This window comes from Botryllus schlosseri, chromosome 14, assembly GCF_051294905.1.
Source record: "Botryllus schlosseri isolate E-star chromosome 14, Bs_hap1, whole genome shotgun sequence".
Lineage (NCBI taxonomy): Eukaryota > Metazoa > Chordata > Ascidiacea > Stolidobranchia > Styelidae > Botryllus > Botryllus schlosseri.
In genome coordinates this window covers 2,502,157-2,514,283 of record NC_137249.1, presented here as the reverse complement: position 1 = coordinate 2,514,283, position 12,127 = coordinate 2,502,157, and the positions used below count along the sequence as shown (strand labels likewise).

Genomic DNA, 12,127 nt, shown 5'->3' with positions numbered 1-12,127 from the left:
TTGACTACTTTGACCACCTCTGGTAAAGGGCCTCAGAGTCGGTCGAAGGCATTGATTTGCTGCTATATTTTGGATGCCTTGAATATTGAATCATTCGAGGCTATAATTTGACATTCTAAAATTGTACCTCCGTTGCATATTATATGCTTCATGCCAGTGAGAGTGGTGTTGATCAATCAACACTATGCCAGTCGTAAAAGAACATTTGATTAGATAACTCATTGCTAATGTCATCAAACAACTGCTCATCATACCTCCATCACTTAACTTTGGTTGGTCAAACTTCTCGCGGTAATATACACCATGTCACGCCACCGCGTATTAACTGCATCTTGGCAAGTTGACATAATTATGATATGTTGTGTCATATCATTGACTCCTTTCAATCGACATTGGTTTTGTAGTGGTTTTTATTTAGGATAACTGATGGAAATGAAGTGATAAATATCATGGTAAAGGTGTTGGACAATATGGCATGGTTGTCACTTGCAAATTTTTAAACTTTTTAGAGCTATCAAGGTTGTGCAACAGATCATCTAAAGCAGTAACTCCAAGCTACGGTAACCTTCCTGCGACTCTATTGACAAAAATATATTGGACAGTTGTATTTTGTTTCTATGGATGGTTCTCGTAAATTTTGCACATATCAATGCTAATGGTACTAGTTATGTCTATCTTGAGTTGTACTAATGTACTGGGACTGGTGACAGGCCTTTATTGATTGTTTCTTTGAAGAGCGGATGTCCATACTATATTACTAACATCAAAATAGTGGTCGAGGGACGAGGGTCAAGCATATATGGCAATATGTCCATTATTACTCTATATATATTCCCTTGTGTATGTGTATTAAGAGCTCTCACATAACAACATGTATCTTGAGTCGTAATGATATGCGTTTACAGTTAGTTTTATTGCATAGCAATCACAGATCTGTTTCTAACAATGCTAAAATAACCTATATACAATCTATAGTAGTATATCTATAATGTCATGGCTTTTAATGCCAGGTTGGACATTAAATTGATTTGGTAATGTTGCTATTACTTGGTGCACACTTTTATGCTTTGAAATGTTCGTTTAAATTATTCTAGTTTTTTCATGCGGCCCCAGAGGCCTACAGAGTGTGAAGTTTAAAATTCGGCCCCCCGACATGAAAAAAGAGTGTGGACCACTGATCTAAAGTTTCACATCAATAGCGGATTACTAATAATCCAGGGAGCTATTGTTATGAGCTAGCAAAATTATGTGAGAATTTATCTCAGATGACGTGGCAGCTTCAAGCCTCAAGCATTATTTCACCATGTTGCGGGTTGCATCGGCTAGTTATCTGACCATGATATATACTTATTCTGTAACTTGTCAAATTTTCCAATAGGTATCCATATAGAATCACTTACTTTGTCTGGGTCATCGAATACTCCAATGGTTTTTTGAATACCCTGGAAGGTCAAGATATCAGAGATGGGAGGCGCCATTGTCTCGCGATTGATTGTGTGAGTAATTTTTCTGATGATTATAGCCTGTGGTAATGACGGTAATGATGGTAACTAAACCTTTTATTATGCTCTTTTACAATTTCAGACTCTCATGCGGCACATTGTATCCGGCTTATGCGTCTTATAAGGCTGTGAAGAGTGCAAATGTAAGACTCTATGTAAGTAATATTACTTTAATTACTGGTTGTCTTTTGTGAAAAGTAATAATTTGCAATTATTTAAGGTTCGTTGGATGATGTACTGGATTATCTATGCACTTTTCATAACTGTGGAAACATTCACTGATTTTTTCATATCGTGGCTCCCGTTTTATTATGAGATAAAGGTCGGATTTCTGATTTGGCTCTTGTCTCCGTATACAAAGGGTTCGGCGTTTTTGTATCGAAAGTGAGTTGCAATAGTGCTGGTTTTCTTTCTTGTCCCATGACTAGGGCTGGGAAAAATCGAGTATTGGAGTATCACTCATTATGACATAGAAGTGTTGATAATAGTGGTAAGTTCAAATATGCACCTTCTATGTGACCACAAAGTATATTATGCCAGTACTACATCACATTACAGATATTTTTAAATTTTTTCGTCGCACTTTGTGAGAATGCAATGGGTTGATCACGACTTCACAGAATTCCACTAATGTGCGTGGTAGGGTTGTTCAAAAATAACTTATTTTTCCGGATTCCAGTGATTCACTGATTAAATTTTCAGTTTACCCTAAAAAACGCTGCACACCAAACAAGTATAAGCGGCCGCAGAGCCAATTTAAAATTTTTGAAATAAATTTCAAATTTTTCTGTCAACCCCATGAGATTGTTGAGTTGTCTTCAAAAACGATGCAAGACAATTTTGACTCAATTCCAACCTGTAGAAGTGAAGTTTATTGCAGTTGAAAATTCTGGATTTGCAAAAATAGCATTGATGGTGGGTCTGGGTAGTCCCAGAATTATTAATGAAAAACTCAAATAACTCCGCTTCTATGGATTGCGCTGTGTAGCTTTGCACTGGTTCGTATGCTGGGATTCGACCAATCGAGGTTTCAAGGCTTCCACAATGGAAAATAGCATGTTTCAAACTATAATTCTCGTTGATAAATTAACTATTAGTGGTGAGGAGCATATCATTTCAACAGCAAAAAGTATCTCTCACTATTCGACTCGATGAATTAGAATTTACGCTGGATTCAGATTCAAATACTCGAATCAATGTGACCAGTCCTACTCATGGCTAGAATTAATAACTGATACTGCATTAGGCTACCGTTTTAGCACTTTGAATTGAAACAAGTCAGCGCAATCCAAGTATGACGTCACTACATTTCTTCTGACTGTGATGTCAACAATCATACAAACTACTAATTCAGATTCCTTCACCCATTTTTATCGGAAAAAGAGCCGGAAATCGATAATTTCCTCCATTCCGCCAAGCAAAAAGGTTATTCCACCGTGATGGACTATGGCTCGCGCGGCATCAACGTAGCCACTACAGCATTTGTAACGGCTGCCGTCAAGGTGAGCCATAGTTGTAAGGACTCAAGTCATGACTCGATTTGAGTCACTTTGTGTATTGGCTAGTCTTGTATTCGAGTCACGATGCGTGACCCGACCAAGTCATATGACTCGAGACAGTCTATTATGAGTCGTTTCAAGTCTCGTGTGTTGGGACTGATTCTCGAAAAATAGAAACTGTCTTATCAGCTTGAATAAACATGGTAAAGCTGAGAAAAATATCATATTGAATGCGAGGCCTTCAATATCATCTGAGAGTGAGTTAAATATGACTTGACCTCGATACTGAACACTAGGGTGTTCAGAAGTCACTTTTTTTCAGAATTCCGGGGATTCACTGAATAATTTATGTTGCCTAAAAGTTACCACAATATTGGTATTTAGTTTATTAGTACTGGTAGGCTACTTGAAAATGCGACCAAAAACTGAGTTAATAGTGAGGAAAATTAGTATATCATGAATGCGAAGCATTCGATATCACCGAGCAGAGTTGTAAAATGTGGGTTAAGACATTAACTTGAAAGTGGACAGTCAACTCAAAGATGTGGACTCGAATTCAAGTCATAACACCATGACTCAGACTCGACCCTCTGCTCGGTGACTTTTACTCGGACTTGACTCGCTGGTGAATTGAAAATGACTAGACTTGACTCAAATCTACAAAAGTGAGATTCACTTGTGACTCGGAACCTTGTGGCTTGGTTGCAACCCTGTTGTAAACCATACTCGAATCTTCTCGAATGTTTTATAAGACTTGCTTTAAATTCCGTTTTAGGGTCAAGCCGTTATGTCGGATAAGTTGAAAAGTTATAGCGTGAACGATATTTCGAGACTATCGGACGACACGCCGATACATTCCATGGATTCTGTCGGATATAATCCGAGTATTCAGAGGGAAATTCTGAGACGATCGCCAAATGTGCGGAGGCGAGACGGTGTCAGGCCGCACACTGTACACCAGGACAAACTTACAGGTATTCACTTGCCCGTCATTTAGACCAGTGGTTCCCAAACTTTTTCGGTGTCAGGGCCAAATTTCGAATTTCAGAGTACGGTCGGGGCCGCACGAATACCAGAGCAATGAAACGGACCCAAAATAGTCATCAAAACATGAAAATTGGCAGTGTTCCGATCAATCGCTCGGCGCCATTGGCCATTGTGATGGTCATTGTGCTGCTGCGCTCCCATTGTTCAGAACGATCGACCTTTGGTGGCTATGTCGGAGTAGTTTTATTGCCCTGGCGAGATTTCAATTCGTATTTTTGGAATCAGTGATAAACCTACCCCTATATACCTTGTCCGCTGTTGCCACGAAACCAGTGTTACTGTGAAGTGGGCCAGCGCGAAAATTTTCGATAATTCATGATAAAATCGGTCAATATGATCGGGAATTGCATATATATTGCTATCAATTTCTTGTCCTCGCTACTCACGTAATCAGGTTAACCGGTAGAGATGAGTGAGGTGTCTTTGAAATTGTAGGGCCCGTTAATATGATTCCGTAACATGTTATTTCGTGACCTCCTGTCTGCTATATCAAAAAATATAGAATTGCCTAACGTTGGCTTCTAAACTAAAAGACGCACATGATTTCAAATTGGTATCTCTTCACTGGAATATAATTTCTCCCTCTCTCGTGAGGTTCAGATTGCCAAGGCAATATTTTGTATATAGAACGAAGTTTTTGGTCATCATAAGGGCAGTCCTGTTCGGCCGAGGTTTTCTCGCTGCGAAACGTTCTGACACGCTTCGTGGAGTCGCATGTTACATGTCCAAAAACTTGCAATCCTAATTAAAAACTGCAGACTCCAAGCCAAGCAAGTGTGTTTTATAAATATATATTTTATTTTTTGTCATAACTCGATTTCTAAATATTTTCTGGGGGCCGCAAGAAGGCTAGCTGGGGGCCGCATGCGGCCCTCGGGCCGCACTTGGGAATCACTGATTTGAACCATTTGATGATAAAGTACCGTTCGCAGAATGCCGATATCCGAGAATTGGATCAATATCACATTATTGAGCCAATACTCGAATATTAGACTCGACTGGACTTGACTTATCCTTTCCTTCCTATTTAAAAAAATTCTTGATTCAGTATCGAATCACTCAGCACTACCAATAACTAGAACCTTCAACGATAACCTTGATATATTTACCCGCTATTCAAAAGATGCCTCATCTGGATTTCCAAAACTCCATGGCATATATTTGAACAGATTTACAGTCATTGCCATCCTTGGACATGAAATAAACTAGAAAGGCTGCATCTGGACACGTCTAAGCTATAAGAGATAGATCAATATTCTCTGGCTCCCTACCATAATGCTGTGACATCACTTGCTGATATATGTATTTTTTTATGGTAGATACCAATGTTTCTTTGCGATGTTTCTTTCAAAGGGTCATATTGACACGATATTATTAACGAACCTACAATCAGTCTGACTCTAATCCAGACTCTTTTTTCATTTAGATGTGGACATTAACACGTTTGAGGTCATAAATCCCGATCAGCCTATTGGAAGCGTCCGGTATATACCCGACTCTCAACATGACGGCATGTCAGGTGGCTCTGGTGATCATCCAAGGGATATGCGATATCAAACGCCACCTTCCAAAGCATATCCCATGTCTGAGGGTGTAGACATGACAGGTAACGGCTAATTGGAGTATTTCTGAATCTGCGGTATGAAAGTAGCTTATGTCCATTTTACATCTAGCTTATGTCCACATTGACTTTGCGTAAAGTTTTTGTTTTCTTTCGGCCATAATATCTTGGCCATGATTAGCTTTGAAACAATGTGACAAACATGAACAATAAGCAGGGCCAAGATAGATTTGAGAAAATATTAGAATTTTACGATTATGTGATATACGATCGATTTGAAAAAGGGATCTCAAAATTTGAAAGAGTGTATATCACGGCTGTACAAAAATATATTTTTCTTTCAAATTTTACTGACTACTTGATAAAAATTGACGATGCACAACAAATTTTGCTCAATTCCAACCTATAGAACCGAAGTTATTGGAGAACAAAATTTTGGATTTGACAATAAATAGTGGCTATGTTAGCATATTCCTTAATTATTATTTATGATAGATCTACGGATCTACCCACTGTAAATACCAGGATTTGAAGTATTTCTTTACTGACCACCTCTGATTAGAATCCAGTCGTGATGATAACTGTAGCAGAATCGGTTCCAAACAATATTATTATTCATTAATCGCGACGCTTTTATCTTATTTTCAGCAGATTCATTGCCTTTCGAGTTTGATTCTGCCCCGCCTGAAATGTCTATGGATGACTCGACGATTCCGAACGCCAGTCCGACCTTTGCGCGAGGCGACCCGGCGTACAGCACGTTACCTCGGCAGCGAAAGAGTAAAAAGAATAAGGTGGGCTGGTGAAAAATCTTGTTTGCTGAAAGATGTGGAATGTTCAAGCATGTATTGATGTATAAAAAAAATATAAGCGTAATACTTTGGTAGCTTCCACACCCTATTTAATCTCCACTTGTATGAATATAACTTGATTAGTTACACGAGCTTTCGGAGCTCTGCTCGTTCATCAGGTGATAAAACGAAATTTTTGAGTCAGACTGCGGTTTACGGTGAAACACACTAAAGTGCTTTGATAGTATGGATCGCATAAGTTGAGTAAAAGCACTCACTCATGTCTTGTTCGAAAGATGTTATATCTGCCGCAGTGAACAGCACATACCTATACGCACTAGGTATACGTAGTGGACTCTATAAGGAAGCAACCAAAACATGTACACTTTTACAACAAGGTTTTCTCGTCTTCTCGGTTATATACACGTGCGGTTGACCTGCTCTCATCTCGATTTGTCGTGTAGTTGGTTAGGCGTCGACGTTCTGAATCCAACGATATATTGCTTGTTGGTATCGCATACCATTGAGGTCGTGTTTTACAGTTCGTAAAAGTGAAGCAAAATTTTTCGGAAAAACCCGTCTGTTAATACTCAATTCAGATCAAGTAGGCCACCCGAATCATTGTACCTATCTCTAATCATCATCTCTTATTTCAGTCTGAAGATTCTGAAGGCGCTCTACGGAGGTCGAAACGAAAGGTGAAGAGAGCGTCCTATCACGAGTCTGAGGACGAACAACAATATGTCGGCTGAGTCTCTACAAGTTTACAAATAGATAACTAACCTACAGATAGATGCGCGTAGTTCGGTAACCAATTTCTAGTAGCTTCGTAAACAGATGTAATGTTATAGTTTGCGGCCCGAATGTAAAATGTATTTAATATGATCTGGAACGAAAGCTAGTGTCGCGTTGATTCCGAAAATAAAAAATAGAACCTGGTCAGGGCACTGCAACCAGACTTGGGCAATCAGATAATTCTAGTTGACTAATTAGACCAATTAAATGCCGGTAAGCTAATTCAAATGTAATTTTTCAAATGTTTCTGTTCCCTAATTCTAATCTAATTTATGGTGTTCCCGAAAATGTACAGGTGAACTGTATAGTGTGAAATGAGCCAAGCTCGATGTATGGGCATTTGCCGTCCTCATCCTCATGCTGAATCAATTTCAAGTTTTTGTAAATTCAGTAATTCTAATCTAAATTGGAAAAACTGTGTACCTAAAATTCCAATTCTAATGTAATTTGAAAAAAACTGTGTAGCTATAATTCTAATTTTAGTCTAATTTGTCTAGCCCTTATCCAAATTTCTAATCTCGTTTGGAAAAACTGGAAATTTTCTTGTTGTCCAGCTCTGACTTGCAGCTGACCCAAAATTGCCTTTAAAAGTCGAAAATTTGCACCGTTTCAAACAATCGTAACGCCGTAATTCAACGACCTATCGCATCTCTACAATTTTTCACGCCAATCCGGATTTGCGGCCCGATCTGGTTGTCCAACCCTGTGTCTATCTCTAGGTTGGTTATCTATAGTTTATCAGACACCGGTACTTGTAATTAAAGGTGATTTAGATCGGTGAGGAAATTTATTTCGAGTAGGGTGTGATTCATTATTTCTTTCTGTAACTTTTTTGACTTGTTCCGAACTTGGGTCTGTCGAATATTGCTTGTTCGAATTGAACGCTGGAGACCGCGCTCTTGTCTGCGAATAATGCTCGTTTTAGCCGTGAACTTAAATACTGCCAACATGTGCTCGATGCTTCACTGTGTCTGTGTTTTATTTTCGCGTCGGTCGAAGCGACGTGTGCTCCGCCCCCAAGTATGTTACATGGCTTTGTTCTTTTATGTTATTACTAGGGCTGGGTCAAGTCAGATATTTGAGTGATTTAATGCTAATTCGAGTATCGCTCATTGAGACATTTTAACAATATGAATGATGTTGAAAGTTCAAATATGGACCTTGTATGCAACCACAAAAATCTAATGCGAGATCTACATCGCATTAAAGTTAATTTGGTAATTTTTCGACCATCCCTATTTCATTGCACTTTGTGACAATGTTGTGGGTTGATCACGATTTCACAAATATGTCGTTTCCACTGATGTATGTACCTTTGTACTCCAAAGTTATTACTTCAAAATGTAAGAAAAATCAGTACGATCTCTCAATTCTGAATAGGCCCCTTTGTGTTCCGTACAATTTCAAAGGGACTGTTTGTGCTTATTTGCGCTTTATTTCATAACCCGTCGGTGCTATTGTATAGGTTTTGCACATTTTGTGTGTTTCGGATTGAAAATGCGCCGCATTTGGGATTATTTCCAATTTTTCGTCTTGTATTCTGTTTGTACTTAGTTCGATGTGGAATGAAGCTGAGTTTCTGCTATTTTGGGGGGATTCGATAGTTCTGTCGTTTCTGCGTTCATGCCTCCTTTGCCAAGTCTTACGCTGTCTTTTGTAACGATTGACATATCCTAACATTCGAATCTCGCCGAATTCAAGCCCAACTTTTTTTGACGTTTCTGTTTGAGTAGACAGTACTGCGGGAGTGCAATCCTTGGTTGTATTGTATGGACTGATTCAGATACGTGCTAACGTTCGTGCGCTGCGCAATCCATTGTAAGAAAAGGTTTAGCGAGAATAAATTCGTCGGACACCCCACAGACTCGGACAACTAGATGGTTCTAGTAATACTAATTCGAGCGAAATACAAGTAAATGTAATCCTATTCTAATTTCTGGTGTACAGACATTTGCCAGTCTCATGCTTACGAGAATGAAGTCTAATTTCAAACGCATTGAACTTGATTTTTATTAAATTTCATTCTTAATTCGGAATTGCATTCAATTTCCAAGTTTTTGTGAATTCGGTAATTCAAATTCTAGTCTTATTTAGAAAAGATAAGAATTTTCTAGCTGCAGACTCTGACGCGGAGCCGATCGAGGATTTCACTTTTCTACAAGCAGACGGTGTTACTGATTCGACCATCAATACAACTGCACTTATGCGCCCCCGTATTATTTCGTTGTGATATAGTTGAGCGATTGTTTTTTATTGTGATGAATAAATTGTGGAAACAACTTCTTCGTGTGGAATTATGTCAGCTAGTATTCTCTTCTCTTGTTTAGAATGGTTACTTGACTGTAGAGCTGGTGTGGGCAAACTTTTCGGCTCGCGGGCCGCATTATAATATAACTGGAATTCTAAGCCAAGACTGGAACTTTTATTTGATTATATAGTAACTATATGGAGACATGGAGATAATACACATTTGGTCGCAGTGGAATCAAAGTAACTTGTGTCCATTTTTCCAATTTTGAAGGTTCATTTTTTGGGTTGTAACCAAGTCACAAGGCTTCGAGTCACAAGTCAATCTCACTTTTGTAGTTTTGACTCGAGTCATTTTCAATTCACCACCGAGTCAAGTCCAAGTCAGCGAGCATAGGGTCGAGTCCAAGTCATTGTGATGACTGCTCAGTTTCCAGTTTAAGTCTTGTTACACCCACTTTTATAACTCTGTTTGGTGATATCGAATCGTTCGCAGTTATAATATACTAACTTGAAATCCTTACTTTTAGCAGATTCTGGTCGCATTCTCAAGCACCATTACCATGAGACGAAATCCCGAAAGTCTGGTTACCTTGCTTTTCTTCGTAATTACAATGAAATGTTGGTCTTGGCCGTCTGAGTCAAAATTTGTAAAATGGACATAAATCACTTTTGATTCCACTGCGACGATATATGGATTAAAAGAATTCAAACATTCATTATGATGATAGCGCACATGCGTCAAATCGGCGATCGGCTCGTAGATATGCTAATTCTGCGTATGGTTTCGCTGCAGAACGCTTAGTGCTGATATCGTCATAACATGCATGTTACCTTTGTAGTTGACTCTGTCAACGTGAATTGGACTTTAGCGTATTATTAGCACTATCATGTGTGGCCAACATACATTGTATCTTACATCTTGTAACTAGTCAAAGCCAGTATCGTTCTTGTGTATTGCGCAAGTTTTAGAAAGATATATCTGCCTTTTTCGTACCGCGACTATTTCGCGATCCGTATTCCTACTGGCTAAATTTCACCAACTTTGTTACGTAAAACTAAGTTTTAAAAAGATATCTCTGCCTTTTTCGTACCGCGACTATTTTGCGATCCGTATTCCTACCGGCTAAATTTCACCAACTTTGTTACGTAAAACTAAGTTTTAAAAAGCCATCTCTGCCTTTTTCGTACCGCGACTATTTCGCGATCCGTATCCCTATTGGCCAGACTTCACCATCTCTGTTACGTAAAACTAAAGTTCTACATAGATATCTCTGCCTTTTTCGTACCGCGACTATTCCGTATTCCTATTGGCTAAATACTTCATGACGTTTTCCGCAATTCGTTTCCCTCATTGGCTAAATGTTACAACCATTGTTTCGTACTACTGTAGTATAGACTTGATCATTTGATCACGTAATGTGAGACTCATTTTAACCGCTACTAGGACGGACGTTTTATTTTCTTGTCGTTCCACGTATTTCTACGCAAATACATACGTGTCAGAGAACCTGCTGTGATTTGAAGAGCTTGCAACAGTAAGGACATTAGGACAACCTATAGGACCACACTACTGCTGCATGGTGCCCCGAGTGAGGAATTGTAGCACTCCACGTTTCGCATGGCTATTACCGATCGAGGTATTGTGACACATGCAACTGGTCACACCTGTATTACACGGTGACCTTGACTTTCAAGTTGTTTTGCCCCCTCGCTGCGCGACGATCTTGGATCGACGGACTCTTGCGCCACGCATGCGTCGGTGTAGTTTTAATTGTTATTTTGTGTTTAGGCTTAACGGGTTAATAGGCTAATGTTGTTTATTATAAAACATAAAACTTACTCTGACATGACCAAAAATTATCCTCTGTATTTGGCCTCGTTCATTATGCACATTACTGTTGTAATCGTCTGTTGTTGACTGATATACCAATTCACATTAACCTGCCTTTCCCTTTCATTGAAACCAAGTGAAATTCCTTTTCCGAGGAGGGGATAATGTAGTTGACTCTGTCAACGTGAATTGGACTTTAGCGTATTATTAGCACTATCATGTGTGGCCAACATACATTGTATCTTACATCTTGTAACTAGTCAAAGCCAGTATCGTTCTTGTGTATTGCGCAAGTTTTAGAAAGATATATCTGCCTTTTTCGTACCGCGACTATTTCGCGATCCGTATTCCTACTGGCTAAATTTCACCAACTTTGTTACGTAAAACTAAGTTTTAAAAAGATATCTCTGCCTTTTTCGTACCGCGACTATTTTGCGATCCGTATTCCTACCGGCTAAATTTCACCAACTTTGTTACGTAAAACTAAGTTTTAAAAAGCCATCTCTGCCTTTTTCGTACCGCGACTATTTCGCGATCCGTATCCCTATTGGCCAGACTTCACCATCTCTGTTACGTAAAACTAAAGTTCTACATAGATATCTCTGCCTTTTTCGTACCGCGACTATTCCGTATTCCTATTGGCTAAATACTTCATGACGTTTTCCGCAATTCGTTTCCCTCATTGGCTAAATGTTACAATCATTGTTTCGTACTACTGTAGTATAGACTTGATCATTTGATCACGTAATGTGAGACTCATTTTAACCGCTACTAGGACGGACGTTTTATTTTCTTGTCGTTCCACGTATTTCTACGCAAATACATACGTGTCAGAGAACCTGCTGTGATTT

At 39.0% G+C, this 12,127-nt stretch overlaps 2 protein-coding genes across 4 annotated transcripts in view; both read left to right on the top strand.

The window, feature by feature from the left end:
* The window catches only part of LOC145456179 (sulfite oxidase-like), a 116,185-nt gene that overhangs the window by 11,147 nt on the left and 92,911 nt on the right, over positions 1-12,127 (top strand). The window lies entirely within an intron of this gene.
* On the top strand, positions 48-9,476 carry LOC145455184 (receptor expression-enhancing protein 4-like). 2 transcript variants are annotated; one of them, XM_080333142.1, is made up of 8 exons: positions 48-1,496; positions 1,585-1,657; positions 1,723-1,886; positions 2,857-3,004; positions 3,777-3,975; positions 5,475-5,654; positions 6,258-6,403; positions 7,057-9,476. In XM_080333142.1, exons 1-8 carry the CDS (start codon positions 1,465-1,467, stop codon positions 7,150-7,152), a joined length of 1,038 nt encoding a protein of 345 aa, XP_080189268.1. In that variant the 5' UTR covers positions 48-1,464; the 3' UTR covers positions 7,153-9,476. The 2 variants fall into 2 exon arrangements, with proteins under 2 accessions (XP_080189268.1, XP_080189267.1); XM_080333141.1 differs by lacking the exon at positions 48-1,496 and having other exon boundaries at positions 1,550-1,657; positions 6,261-6,403.